A 14,229-nucleotide genomic window follows, 5' to 3' on the forward strand; every position below is an offset into this window, starting at 1 on the left:
TCCCCGTAGAGTCTAACAAAAATAGAGAGGTATTTGCCTGTAATTCTGCTTTTCCTTATTGTGAAAGAGTTTGTTTTTAAAGAACAATCAAGTATACTTTTCAGGTTCCTATGCAGTTTACTTGCCTGTCTCTGGAGGGGGTTCTACTGGTTTTTAATCCTGAAAATGATACCTGACTCCTAGAATGATATACCTTTCATTAAAGGAAGAATTTCTGAGGATTTACGTAGTCTGGGGTTTGGATGAGAAACAACTCAAAGTAGCAACTGGTATAAAAGGCAGAGTTAGGTCCTCCGGAGTTCAAACACTATGCACCTTACCCCTTAGAGCCTCTGTCCACTCACCAGCAAGGGTGACGATGGAGTGTTATTTGTCTTGAGGGGTTGTTATAAAAATTCAAAATAACCCTTTTGAAATGTCTTGCAGTTTGCTAACTCGTAGTTCCTCTGAATTATGAAAAATTGAAATTTCAGTTCACTTAGGACAAATCTTACCTTCGGAAATTCCCTGCGTCTCTGAAAAGACATCACCAGCTGTCTCTAAGAAAGAAAAATATTGTTCTATAAATTCTTTGCTTATTAGTGTGTGTGTGTGTCTAGGTAGAAATGTGTAGGTCGTTTGTTCGCCTTTTCTCTGTCCTTTTTACAAACGGGGCTGGGAAGACAATTAGTAGCCCGGCAGTGCTTCCTATTGGAACAGCTCTGACCAAAGAATCAATTGCTGACAGCTCTGGTTGTGGGACAAAGAGAGCAAGGATGAACACATACGATCATTTCTGAATGTTTCAAGGACAGGCTGGCTGTGGGAAACCAGAGGTAAAGATTTGAGATTCCCAAACGGACTCCGTGGGCCTTTGTTGTTGTAACGGTGTCTTCCTCCTTCACCTGCTACACTCAGGGACTTAGACCTTTCCGTGGTGATGGCATCAGCAGAGAAATAGCCCTGCAGAAAGAGAAGATGCCAAACAAAAGGACTTCTTGGCTGTCAAGCAAATCCCTGCCGGTCCAGGTGATGGAGCAGGGGAATCTGGCAGTTGGGACAGACAGGAGACAGCCAGCTGCACCATCAGTACCGCCGCTCAGACCCAGGAACGAGGCCGCCACCAGACTGCCCTGTTGTGCCTCTCGGGCAGTACCTGGTTGCCTGGTGGTCTAGGGGGCCTGAGCTGGGGGCGTGGGAAGAGCTCCCTGTGGACTTCCACTGCGAGCCCTTCATGCTGTTCTGAGCCCTGCTTTTCCTTGTCTTCATTTTCCCCTCCTTCTTCCTCTTTTCTGTTATTCTAACACCAAACTGTCAGAGTCTTGAGGGTAGGAATGTCTCGCCTTCATCCCCAGACCTCCTCAGTGCATGACTCCTTCCACCCGTTGCTCAGAACGAGGTTGCTGTCGGAAACCAAAGAGCCCGTAGCAAAGCTCGGCTCCCACATCCCCAGAGCCATTGCTCATGGCAAACCTTTGTATTTTTCCCAAAAGGCTATGTAAGGTTGATTTTTTAAATTATTGCCCTTAATTACTGTGTCTGGAGAATGTTTTATCAGATCTTGCGATTTTCCTATTTAAAATAGGAAAATTGATGTTTTGACTTAACGCTATAAAGAAGTGGTCTTTTGGAGAGATTATTTTCTGCACATAATACAGCAATTGTTTGCATGTAATGAGGTTTTCTAAATTGTGTTTGAAAATGTCTCTGAAGTACAAAAGGATCCATCGTAATGTATCATGTGAGTTTGCTTCATAAATTCATTTTTCACAGATTGAACAATACTTTTTCTTTTTTCTAGGTATCATAATGAGGAATTAGGGAGGTCCAAATTAGTGAGATTTTCCTGTGGCTACACACATTAGGTTTGCAAGGATTCTCAACACGGCATGGAATCCCTCTCTCAAATTCCCAGCTTTTCAACAGATTTGCTCAGTCAAAACAAATCTTAAAATTTCTGACTGTTTTCCCAAGTTGGTCCCCCAAGAATTAATAATTCCTTCAATGAAACCAGAATGTTTTAAGAGAAAGAGAAAAGCAGGGAAAGAAATAGAAGATAGTAACTCCCCAGGAGCCAGTTTCCCACTAACGTGTCTCCCCCTCCTGTCTGTCTCCTTGTCTCCTAATCCTTGGCCTCCCCTGACCTCAAGTGTCCTCTTGATGCGAGCAGTTGTGTGTAACAGCTCCAGTGACACTTGCCACACATCATGGGAGAACAAATCCCTCAGACGTGAGTCATGAGAAGATCTTCTTTTTCATCAGTTTTAAGTTTGGCGTTGTTCCCTCTCTGCTTGGATAAGCCTCAGGCATCAATTCCCTCTTCTCTCGAGAAGAGTAGACAAGACAGCCTTGGAGGATGAGCGAAAAGGAACCAAAAACCCGACTGCAGGGGCATGTGCTTTGATCCAAGTAAATATGCAGAATAATGCTGTCTTTGATTTAGGAGCTGCATGCATATATGGTAATAAGAAAATCGTCAAAAACCTGGGCAGGAGCGGAACTTTGTGGTCTGATGTGATTAGTAGCCCATTCTGTCAAGTAACTATGCCTGACGAAAAAAACAATTGAGCAATTTGGTGTTAGACCTTCATGTTGGCTAACCACCAGTCTTGTGACTTTTAACAAGACATTTAACCAGGCAACAGCCTTCATCCAGCTCTATGACCATCCTAATAACTCTTAACCGGTTTTCCTTCCCCTCCTGTCTCCCTCCCTCCCTTCTCTCTCTCTCTGTCTCTCTGTCTGTCTGTCTGTCTCTCCTTCTCTCCCTCTTCCCTGCTCCTCCTTTCCCTTCAGCTCTCCCTTTGCTCTTCCTTCCTGTCTTCTCTTTAATCCCTTGCTTTTTCAAAAAATTTAAAATGACCCAACCCAGAGGAAATCTTTAAACTGGTTTTCTCATAAACATTTCCTTTTGAAAAGTTCCAAACAAATCCTTGGCACTTAATTGTTCACCATTGATTCATCTGAGAAGTGGCTTGCTTATAGTATAACAACAATAGTTATAATCATATACAAATGTGTAGAAATAATAATTTTAACATTCAGAATAGTTGTTAACAATAGGGAGGAAGGAAGGAGAATGATGTTGGAGAGACACATTTAGGGGACAGTAATTGAATCTCTAGTGGCTCAAACTCTGGAAGCAGATACAGCAAAATGTTAAGATTTTATAAAATTGGGCAGAGGGTATGAGATGATCTTTCAGTTATTCTCTGTAGATTTCCAAATATAATATGTAGGGTTATAATTTATCAAAAGTATTCCAAATAGCCAAGACATGGAAACAACCTAAATGTGCATTGACAGATGACTGGATAAAGAAGTTGTGGTATATTTATACAATGGAATACTATTCAGCCATAAAAATGACAACATAACGCCATTTGCAGCAACATGGATGCTCCTGGAGAATGTCATTCTAAGTGAAGTAAGCCAGAAAGAGAAAGGAAAATACCATATGATATCACTCATATGTGGAATCTAAAAAAAAAAAAAAAAGAAGAAGGAGACAAATGAACTTAAATATAAAACAGAAATAGACAAACCGTCTCACAGACATTGAATAAAAACTTGTGGTTGCTAGCAGGGAAAGGGGGTGGGAAGGGACAGACTGGGAGTTCAAGATTTGTAGGTACTGACAGGTATATATAGAATAGATAAACAAGTTTATACTGTATAGCACAGGGGAATATATTCAAGATCTTGTAGTAGCTCACAGTGAAAAAATACAAAAATGAATATATGTATATTCAGGTATGACAGAAGTTGACACAACATTGTAAACTGACTATAACTCAATTTAAAAAAAACGTATTCCAGAAAATAAGGAAGTCATATTGCACTGTTCAAAGATAGACTGAGGCATGCTAAAAATTTTAAGAGTTTATCTGAGCAAAAATCTACTTGAGTCGGGCAACACCAAACCAGAAGGGGTTGGGAGTGCTCCACCAACAGGAGCTGGGGAGAGACTTTATTTCAGAGGAAGATGGAAGGAAAGCGAGGAAACTGCTGATTGGTTATAGCCGAAAGCCCAGTTGGTGGTTCATGGCTGATTGTCCTTTGGTTTCAATTTCAAAACCTTGAAGCGTTGACAGGCTGAGATTCTGGTTTGCTTCCGCAGGCCACCAGGGCATTAGCGCCGCCTCAGTGTCATGGCTTCCTTGTTTAATTAATTTAACACACCTCCCCAGGAGCTAGTCCTTCTCTGCCTCCTTCACACTAGTTTTCTTCCTGTTCCACTTCCCTCTTTCACGACCCCACCGCAAACGTGCCCATAAAATTTAGGGCCTGAAAAACATTTCAAATTTTCCTCCAATTTTGATCAATAAGTAGTTATTCGATTAATTCTACATGCAGATCTTTTCTTATGAGCTGAATGACTTTTATAGGCCAGAAGATAAAGGAGAATCCGAGAGATACACCATCCCATTTAGTGGTTGACAAATGCTTGTTAAACATTGTCCCTAAGTCACTGAGATAAAATGTATGAATGGGAGACAGTCCCTATTCTCAAGGATTTTGCAACCTAGGTAGCAGGTGACACAGGTGCCAGAAACTTTTGCAGTTACAGAGATTAAGAAGCTTGCCAGTCTTAAAACCGAATTATAGAATATTAAAGAAAAATCACTGAGATGGGTGTCATCAATTCTACTATCATGAACTTACTCTATAGATATAATTGCATGTGAATGAAATGACTTATCTATAAGTTTTGGTTGTTAGAGCAGAAGACTGAAAATAACCTAAATATTCGTTAATACGGTGTGGTTAAGTCAGGTTACATCCACGCAGTGGAATAATACGCAGTCAGTAGAATGCAGCGTCACAGATACCGTAAAATGAACAGAAGACTAAGGAACATTATGAAGTGAAATACAGCAAGGCAAACAAACAGCAATAAACTAACACACTAAATAAGATGATAGTATTGTAGAATTTGTATGAGCAAATAAATAATTCTATATATGCATGTATGTGCACAGGCTATCTCTGTAATTTTACAAAAAAGAACTAAAAATAAGATGGGCGAAATTCAGGTAGTTGGGAGCAGGAGTAGGAGGGAGATTGTGTAGCCTTTTATGACTTCTCTATTTTTTTACTATGAACGTGTATCACATAATAAAATAAATTACATAAAAATACAAAGATGTAGAAAATAAATTGGAAATAATAAGCGGAAAGAGCATTGGAGAAGAAGAATTGAAAGTGAAGACAGACTCTTTTCCGTTCTTTTTTTTTTTTTCTTCTGTTTTCCCCTTTGCAGTGTATTTTTAGAATTTCTCCTGCATGTGCAAAGGTGGTGGGTAGGGTAGAAGGTGGGTAGGGTAGAAGGTGTGAAGGGCCTAAGAGGAGCTGGTACTGTCAGTTCAGAGTGTTCTGCTGAGTTCTGGCTGTGGTGGTCTCGTGAGTCGGCCGAGGCTCAGCATCCCTTCACGTGGAGGAACTGCTGTCCTGCCAGCTACCCCCCCCCCCCCCCCCGCAGACCGTGAGCCTTTTCAGGGCAGCGACTGGACTGGTGAATCTTCAGATCTGTGACTGACCGACTACGGCGGGGTACCAGGGGTCTTTAGTGGATCCACTGGTATGAGAAGGAATAAAGTTACCATATATTTGCATTTCTAAGGGCTCAAGTTATGGCATTTTGCCATTACTGTTACTTGATGACAGCAACAAAGTGTGAAACATTTGTATTTTAAATAATGAAAGTCATGCCCACTGCTAAGTAGAGTTTTAGTGGGACCCACTTTAGAACACAAACAAGAATCGTTTCTACGCAGCAGAGCCATTGTTTATATGCAGATGGTTCTGCGTAAGTGGCCCTGAGGACAGGAGAATAGATCACGTTTTCAGTAGGCTAACACCCCATTGTGTTTACCTTATATGTTTGTATCATACTGTACAGTCGGCCCTTCGTATCAGCGGTTTCTACATCCTCAGATTCAACCAGCAGTGGATCAAAAATATTCAAAAAAAAAAACCCAGAAAGTTCCAAAAAGCAAAACTTCAGGCAACAATTTACATATCATTTACATTGTATTTATAACTATTTACATAGCATTTACATTGTATAAGGTACTCTAAGTAATCTATAGATGATTTAACATGTAGGAGAAAGAATGTGTCTGAAGGTTACATACCAATACTACATCATTTTGTGTAAGGGACTTGAGCATCCTTGGATTCTGGCATCCTTGAGGGTCCTGGAACCAATCCCCTGTGGATACTAAGGGATGACTGTATATATTTAATAATTTATTTTTAGTGCAAAGATAAAGTAAGCAAAGTCACCTTCTACATTATTACAGTGCAGAATTTCGAATATCAACATTTTTTTTAGGGTTTATAGTATTTATTTCCCCTTCAGGGAAGCTGTGAAGGAGGATTTTTAGTTTACAGTAGCATAATTCCAGAAAAATACTGCAGATTTCCATTTTCATAACTGACTTTGAGGTATATTTTCATATACCTACATGTTAATATATGCAAATGTCTCCAACCTGATTATTGCAGAGTCTTAGCATTCTAGAATGTATACTTTTCAGTTACTGGGGGTGCAATTTCATATAAAACGCATCTCTCACTGTGCATTATTTTTCTTCGGAGTGCCCTGAACTTCTGTTGTACAGAATTTAAAATGGGAGTGTGAAAGCCCGCAAATGGGTGGGTTGGTAGCAGGTGATAAGGAGAATCTCCCTTTCCTTTTCTCTTTGAAACCTCTTCTGGGAATTTCTCTTTTTCTGAAACGTATCTTTTGAAAATTTTAAAACAGGAAAGTTAAAAGAAAAAAAGAACTCAATGAAAATGAGTTATTCTTATTCAACAAAGAACAGAGGACTGTTTGAATGCACATCTAGAAATGTTGGGATTGAGAGAGTCTCCGGTGTTTTAACCCGAACACGTTTTCACAAGCTCACCGGCCTAGTGTCAGTGCCCCTTTGGGTCCTGGTGGTTTCGCATTAGCCTGTTTGTCCCGCGCACGGACCCTCTGCTGTTTCCCACGAGAGCTGCAGAGAGTGCAGATCGGCCTCCATTCCTTGCTTGGTCCCTGCATCTTGTGATCAGGACTCCTGAGATCCATTTTCAGCTCAAGACTCTTTTTATGAAGCTCTGTTTCTCAGCCTTTGAAACTCCATGATGTTTCCTGATCAATGCAGCCATTTCACAATTTCTTGTAATGTTATTTACAATTTTAAAACCAATGGAAGCCATATTACGCCTAGAGCCAAGCTGACGTCACTGTGGTATTGGGGATGGTTTTTTTTTTCATCATACCTACCCCACTCTAGACATTTTGATGTCTTGAGGAGGGTGAAGAGGATGAAGAGGATGGAAAATTCCTTCCACTGAGAGTTGCTGCCTTGGCTCCACGGGCAGGATTAGCAGCTCCGCGGGAAAGACCAGATGGTGGGCCGGCCCTCTTCCTGGGGCGAGGGCCAGGCTCGCTCCTCCGGGAACGGGGTTGGGCCGGTGGGGTAAGTGCAGGAGTTGCCCTTTCTCTCACTGACCAGGTGTCTTGTTTTTGTTTTCGGTTCCTCCCATCTTCCCCTTCAGAGCATCGTGTGCACTGGGCGGCGTCAGTGGCACCCAGACCCCCTCCTGATCCACTGCATCCAGTCCTGTGAGGTAAGCCACCTCCCCGTCCCCAGACCCAGACCAGATGTGCCTGGTCTGCTCAGCTTACAGAGACGTGAGTCCTTTTGGTTCAATAGCTTGCCCCTTCCCCTCTCCTACATCCTTTGTTTACTCTCTTAACTTCAGCTCTGCAATCCCAAAATTACAGATATTAGAATTTCTGATTTTGCCTTCTTTTTTTTTAAGCAAAGTCTCCAGGGTACCATTTTAAATGACTTAATGAAAAATAAGTTAAAAGCAAGTCAGAATAATTTATGGTTTTGGGATTCTCTAGCTTAGTTAGATCAGACTTTTGTAGATCAATGGCCCACGGGCAGGGGTTGGGCCAGCAGTGTCTAAAAACAATCTTGTTTTGGTTGCTAACGCTTAAAAATTGGGATTTTCACATAACATTCATATGTGTTTGTGTAACATTATACACATACACATAGACACATATGCCAAATAAATATGAAACTCACGGTGCAAAGATTTTTCTCTTGAGAAACAAGAATATGTGGCAACCATGGCAACAATTAGCTGGCTCTGAGTGGCAGCTACAACTCGGAGGACCAGTTCAGCACAGACCAACACCTTTAGCTTCTTGCCTCCTGGGCTTCTCTCATGGACATCAGCTGCCTGCATCACTTGGGCATCTGTTTTCAACCTCTGAGGAGGACCTGTCGTCCATTGTTGATTAGCTCAAACTAGACCCTTACTACCTCAAGGAATCCTGTTTATGTTACCGAAAAGCCAACGCCTGTACCCCGACAGCCGAATTGAGTGTTGGAGGCAGAGTTTTGGGAGGATAGAAAAGAACAGCTTTATTCCTTTGCCAGGCAAAGGGAGTCACTGCAGGCTGATGCCTTCAAGACCGTGAGCCTGCCTTGGGGGAAGGGTCCCGCTGTCTTATAGGAAAATGGGAACAGGAGGGTGATAGCAATCAAGGTGTGAGCAGGGGCTGCATTCCTTTCATCTCGATAAGAACCTGCTGTTGTGATGGGGGAATTCAGGAGGGTCTGCCCATTTTCTTGAGGTTCACTCCACGACCTTCTTTCAAGACCTCTAGGGTCAAAGGCTAAGTTATTCTAAGAAACGACGCGCAGGGAGGGAGCGTGTTAGTCGTAAGATCAGTTTAGCTGGAAGTACAGGCCTGAACAGCTCAGTCGCCCTCTTGGGAGTTTTCTACTCCTTCATTTACTTCTTCATTTACTTCTCCTTTGGCTGATGGAGCCAAGGTAGAAACTCACAAGGTCGATTCCTCTCCCAGTGGGGGACTTAGGGAACGGTGAGGGCCTTAACTAAATTAACAGGAGTTGTTGCAAGAAAGAGTCAAGTTGAGGCAGAGCCTAGCTGAGGGAGGATGGCCCAGGCATCCTGAGCTGGGGGATATTACACACACACACACACACACACACACACACACCATTCAAGCCCTCTCACCCTGGGAATAGCTGGTAACAAATACAAATACTCTCGTCTCAATCACAACAGGCTTTGTCATACAGATCTCTCACTGGAAGTCATTAAGCCACTTAGCAGCAAGGCTTGGCTAATTCGGGCTGTGCCTTGTGCACTGGAGGGAGCTGTTTAACTGCCATTGACTTGCAGCTCCCTCCCCCCGCCCCACACACCCGGCCCACATGCCTGTTAGTCCCTCGACTGATTCTTCTCTATCTCCGTTCCTCTTGATCGAATTCTGGGAAACTGGAATCTCCATGAGGCCAAAGAAGGGGAAAGGGTGGGGTTGGAGACAAAGGGAAAACTGGGTGGGGAAATGACACCAGTAAAATAGAGTTCTGAGAGCGCATCAGGAAAAATGCTAGCATGGAGTGTGCTTTGTTACAGAGTGGGCCAACAAAACAGCTCATCTTCTGCCATCATTAGAAAAACAGATGGCAGTGGGGTGGGGAGGACGGCGGAAAGTGACTCATCTGCTGGGCAGGGGGTAAGAAGAGGGAAGAGGAGGCCAGGGAAGGAGGGAGATAAACAGACAGACGACTTGGGAACTGGGAAGAGATCAAAAGGACCCTGAGAATTCCCTTCTGCCACTTCCATGCATGAGCGCAGGAGGAAGGGTGGAGGACAGGGCTTGGAGCTGGCTTCGGTGTTTCCCAGAAGGTTACAACACAGAGCTTTCCCCTTTTGTCCTCCCTCCACACTGCACCCCAGCACATCCTCTGGATCCCTTCCCAGCCCCTTTGCGATGTGACAAGAAACAAAACTGCATTCCCTCTTGTGACCCCCCCTGCCCAACTGCTATCACACACAGCTGAGGCTTGACCACCACACCGCTGTCGGTGCTCCCACTTCAGGGGTTCTCAAAGCGTGGCCCCTGGACCAGCACAGTTGGCATCACCTGGGAAGCTGTGAAAAACGCACATCCTCAGGCCCCACCCCAGACTAACTGAATCAGAGATGCTGGGTGTGGGGCCCAGCTGTATGTGTTGTAACAAGGCTTCCAGGTGATTCTGAAGGCTGCTAAACTTGGGGAACCACCACTCAGGCCTCCATGGGCACAGACCGGAAGACTCCTAGCCTAGGGGTCCCTCATCGGAAGCTTTCTTGGTCTAGGAATAATTCTAGCCAACGTGATTTACATTCCGATTATTTTACAGTATTTCCCGAGACTGTCTGGGTAGGACGAGTTTACAGGACACGATTTTGCTCCTGGTTTCCCAGCCAAGACTAGGACGTGGGGGGAGTAAATCCACTTAACAGGCTAGAAGGAAGAATCAAAGAAAAAAAGAATCACCACCTGTAGAAAAGGAAGGGAAGTTGGACAGGGAGGCACATGGGGAGAAGGAGAAACAACTCTGAAGGAGTAAGTCATAAGAAAGCCAGAGAGGGAGGGCGAGGACGAGAGAGAAAGGACAAGGGAGGCTGAAACTGGCATGTTCTAGGGGCAACTTGGCAGACACTGGATTCTTCACTGGAAAAAGTCAGCTAAATATATTAGGGCGAACCGAAGAGCGTCAGACAGACGGAAGGAAAACAGACCCGGAGGCAAGATAAACCAAAGAGGGCTAGGTGGGCAAGAGGACGTTTCAAAACGTGCGGCCCAGAAATCTGAGCTCAAATTTGATACTTTGTGCCCCAGTGTGTAAAACGGGTTTTCTTGTTTTGCATTCCAATACCAAATTTAATTCTAAGATGTCCCCTTAAGACAGTCAGCCTCGTGAGAGTGAAGCCCCTCACTCTTTATTTCTCTCAAAGCACCCACGGCAGCGAATCCATCCCCTCCGGGTCCCAGTCCATGCCTCCCATTGTGTCACTTCTGCATCTCTGTTTGTGTCGTATCCTCTTGGCCGCAGAGACTTAGCCTTCAGTTCTGCCCTACTCTCTGCCTCTCACAGAAATTACACCAGAAACTAATACAACATTGTAAATTTTTTAAAAAAAGCTAAATAAATAAATAACAAAAAATAAAATAAAATATAACCTGAGGGGGGAAAGCAAAAAAATAAAAAATAAGTTTAAAATCTCACGTAAATAATGCCATCTTCTCATTGTCACTTATGCTCTCATTGTCTCGAGGACACATGTTGACCACGTATCTGCAATCCAAACGTGTTCGTACGTTAAATTCCATTTTTCTAGTTGTCTCTTGTGTTTAGCCTTCTTGACCTCCAAGCTCCTTGTGCTTTCTGTTTCTAGGTTGCCAATGGGTGGGGAGTGGTAATTTGGTTGGTGGAAAGGTTTTGAAGTTAAACAAATGTAGATTCAAACCTTGGGTTAATTGAGTGGGGTGAGCTTGGTGTCTTAATCTGTACTGGGAAGTGGGGGCCACACAGCCACTTTAAGGAGTTGTGATGATGGATTAACTCGATAATGGACATAACACGTGTAAGCATCGTGCTGAGCCTGGTCCGTAAGAGATGCTGATCGGGCGGTGGCATATGTTGTGAACTATTAGCTACTTTGTGAATTCTTTCTGAATGAATGAAGCAGAAAGCAGGGGCAGAGCTGCTGGTTGACCTCAGCGGGGTTAGATGCAAACTCTGGAGATGAGAAAAGGGAAAACAGGAGAAGAAAGGGAAACAGGAGACCCACTGAGATCCATAATTCACAGATCACTTGGAGACAGCTGCTGAATCCAGCCAGTCACCAGGTCAGCCGTCACCAGATCACCATATGAGGCCTTCTACTCATTCCTCCTGGTACCCCCTTGCTGGGGCCTCGCCATCTCTCATCTGGGCTATTGTCTTGGTCTCATTGTCCTCCCTAATCCCAGACCTGTGCCCATTAAATTTATAGACAAGCACACGAACAGTGTACAAAACAAATACTTATTCTGCCAAATGCTTGTCAATAAAGCCCATCATGGAGAAAGAAAGAGGGCGCGCGAGAGAGAGAGGGTTTTCCTCATTTTGTGGGGTAATAATTGAAGTGAATGTTCCCTCCATCCATGAACGCATGATACAGTCAGATCATAGAAGTGTTATCCTCCCTTTTTTCCTTCCTTCTTCCGTCCTTCCTCTTTCATAAAAAATCATATTTATTAATTCTAACAAAATCTACAGTCCTAGTTTCCACTTAAACTAAGAACATCTCGTTGTCTCGAGAATGCAGGTGGAAATAAAGACCACACTGAAGCCTCCTTTCGGATAGAAATGACTAATTTCCTTCCCGCAGGATGATTAAAACCGAGTGCCCACTGACCTACACTTTGGCTCTGCTTTTTCCCGTGCGCACGCACCTCTCGTGAGTTTGTCACGCTTCCCAGCAGCCTTCATTCTGGATGACAGGTTCTCATATTCTGTCTTCAGCCTTTTGCAGGTTTTTGTTGAGCTGTGCTCTTTCTTTTTCAAAAGAGGGAGCTGTGGAGGAGGACAGAGGCAGGGTGATGTCAGAAGAACTGGGTTCAAGTTCTGAGTCTACCCTTGAGAGCTATGTGTAGTATCTGTCTGGCTTCCTCGCAAAACTCCCTGTGAGAATCAAAGGAACTAACTGATGTTAAAGTGTTGTATGAGTTTCCAAATGACATATTTGTAGTGATAGGGCCTAAGGAATGACATGCATCTCTGTGTAGGGACAAGGTCTTATGAAACAATAAGTATATTAAGAATCAAGAAACAGTTCGCTTACATCCAGTTTATATCTTTCTGAGTATTTATTATATGCTGCAGGTGGACGTGGTTAATTGATGTTCTTGAGAATTCGAACAAAACTTAGAAAACTTTTAAAGATTTTTGGGAGAATTTCAAGTAAGTCTCTCTAGACATGCCGCCGTCTCTTATATAATTCTTTTACATACCCTTGTAAATGACTGTCATCTCACTTACACATTTTTTAAAGACTATATGTAGGTCCATCCTTCCAATAGTCTGTGAGCTTCTGAGTGGTAGGGTGTGTTTTAGTCCTTTGAAAAACACAGGCCTAATTCGTCAGCGACACCTGCTCCTACCTCTGGAGAGGCAGGGAGAGAGAGCTGAAGGGTAGACCTTTGACTTTGAGAGTCTTAAATTGAGAATGATTGACTCAGTCTTCCGAGGAGCAGCACAGTGGAAGTAAAGGTAGGAAAGGAACAGAAAGAGAAGGAAGAGATTACAGCTCTGTCATGCATAGAATCAGAAAGCCTTTCAAGAGATGCAGTGAGGGCAGCAGTGGGAGAGGGAGGCTGAAGGGAGGCTGTCTGGGGTCTGGAGGCCGGCTTGGACCTCAGTTCCATCCCTTAGTACATCCTCGGACAAGTCAGTTAACTTTTCTGAAAACTTAAATTTTCTCAGCTTCAAAATTAAATGGATACAATTTAGTTTTTAAATTTATGGGTCAGATACCTGATTCAGAGACCTATGGAGATGCACCCAGCGGGGTGTAGTTTGGGGCCCTCAGAGAGGTCATTCTTCAATAGAATGTGAGTCATGATGATTTTTCAGGAATAATAACTCCAAACCTCTTTGGTTTCTGGAGATTTCTGCCTTCTCCATGGATTTTTGATCTTGATTTTCCCTATGGGTCCTTCTCTTAAAGGCTCCCTGTTCAGATTTGTGGCCTTGATTTCTTACTCACTGGGATGAGCTGCATTTTGGAAATCTGTTGGCTCTGTCCTTCCTTGGCTTCAGTCCAAGGCCAGTTCTGCTTTTGGTTTTGCTGCTTCCATCCTGGTACTGGCTAGCGAGCGAGGACTCAGACTAAGATAGGGTAGATGTGAGAATCGGAACATGATAAAGGACATGCAAGCACCTATCGTATGAATGTTCAATAAACATTAACTGTGTGTGATCAGTGTTAATTGAGTCTCATTTATCTGTAATGCTTGGTGACTTCTGTTGCTCGAAGGAAAATTAATGCTTTTCCCCACTATTTATTCTCAGAAGACTGTAGCAGGCATTACATGTAGAGGTGCATATACATTGAGAGAGTGAAAAGCCATGCTGATCTGGAGGAAGATCTGGTAAAGGATTGCTTAATAAGACACTTTGGAGTCCCTGTCTAATCATTCTGATGTTCTTGAAGGAATGAGGAGCTTACAGAATTCTGGAAGGAATATGTAGGATATACCATTTTAAAAGAAAGGGAGTTGCACAGTAAAGGCTATACGCCTGCAAGCTTGGTTTTTCTACTAGGAAAAGTTCTAGGAAAACTCTAAGCCCAGTGTTTATAAGGAGCATGCGCTCCGTTATTGATGTCTCCTTT

At 43.3% G+C, this 14,229-nt stretch overlaps 1 protein-coding gene across 1 annotated transcript in view; it reads left to right on the plus strand.

Moving 5' to 3' along the window:
• PAPPA2 (pappalysin 2) overlaps nt 1-14,229 on the plus strand; it is a 248,965-nt gene that overhangs the window by 202,333 nt on the left and 32,403 nt on the right. Inside the window, exon 21 of the mRNA XM_010954894.3 lies at nt 7,531-7,602. Within this exon, the coding sequence (XP_010953196.1) occupies nt 7,531-7,602 (72 nt within the window). The remainder of the gene's footprint in view (nt 1-7,530; nt 7,603-14,229) is intronic.

Source organism: Camelus bactrianus, chromosome 21 (genome assembly GCF_048773025.1).
Source record: "Camelus bactrianus isolate YW-2024 breed Bactrian camel chromosome 21, ASM4877302v1, whole genome shotgun sequence".
Lineage (NCBI taxonomy): Eukaryota > Metazoa > Chordata > Mammalia > Artiodactyla > Camelidae > Camelus > Camelus bactrianus.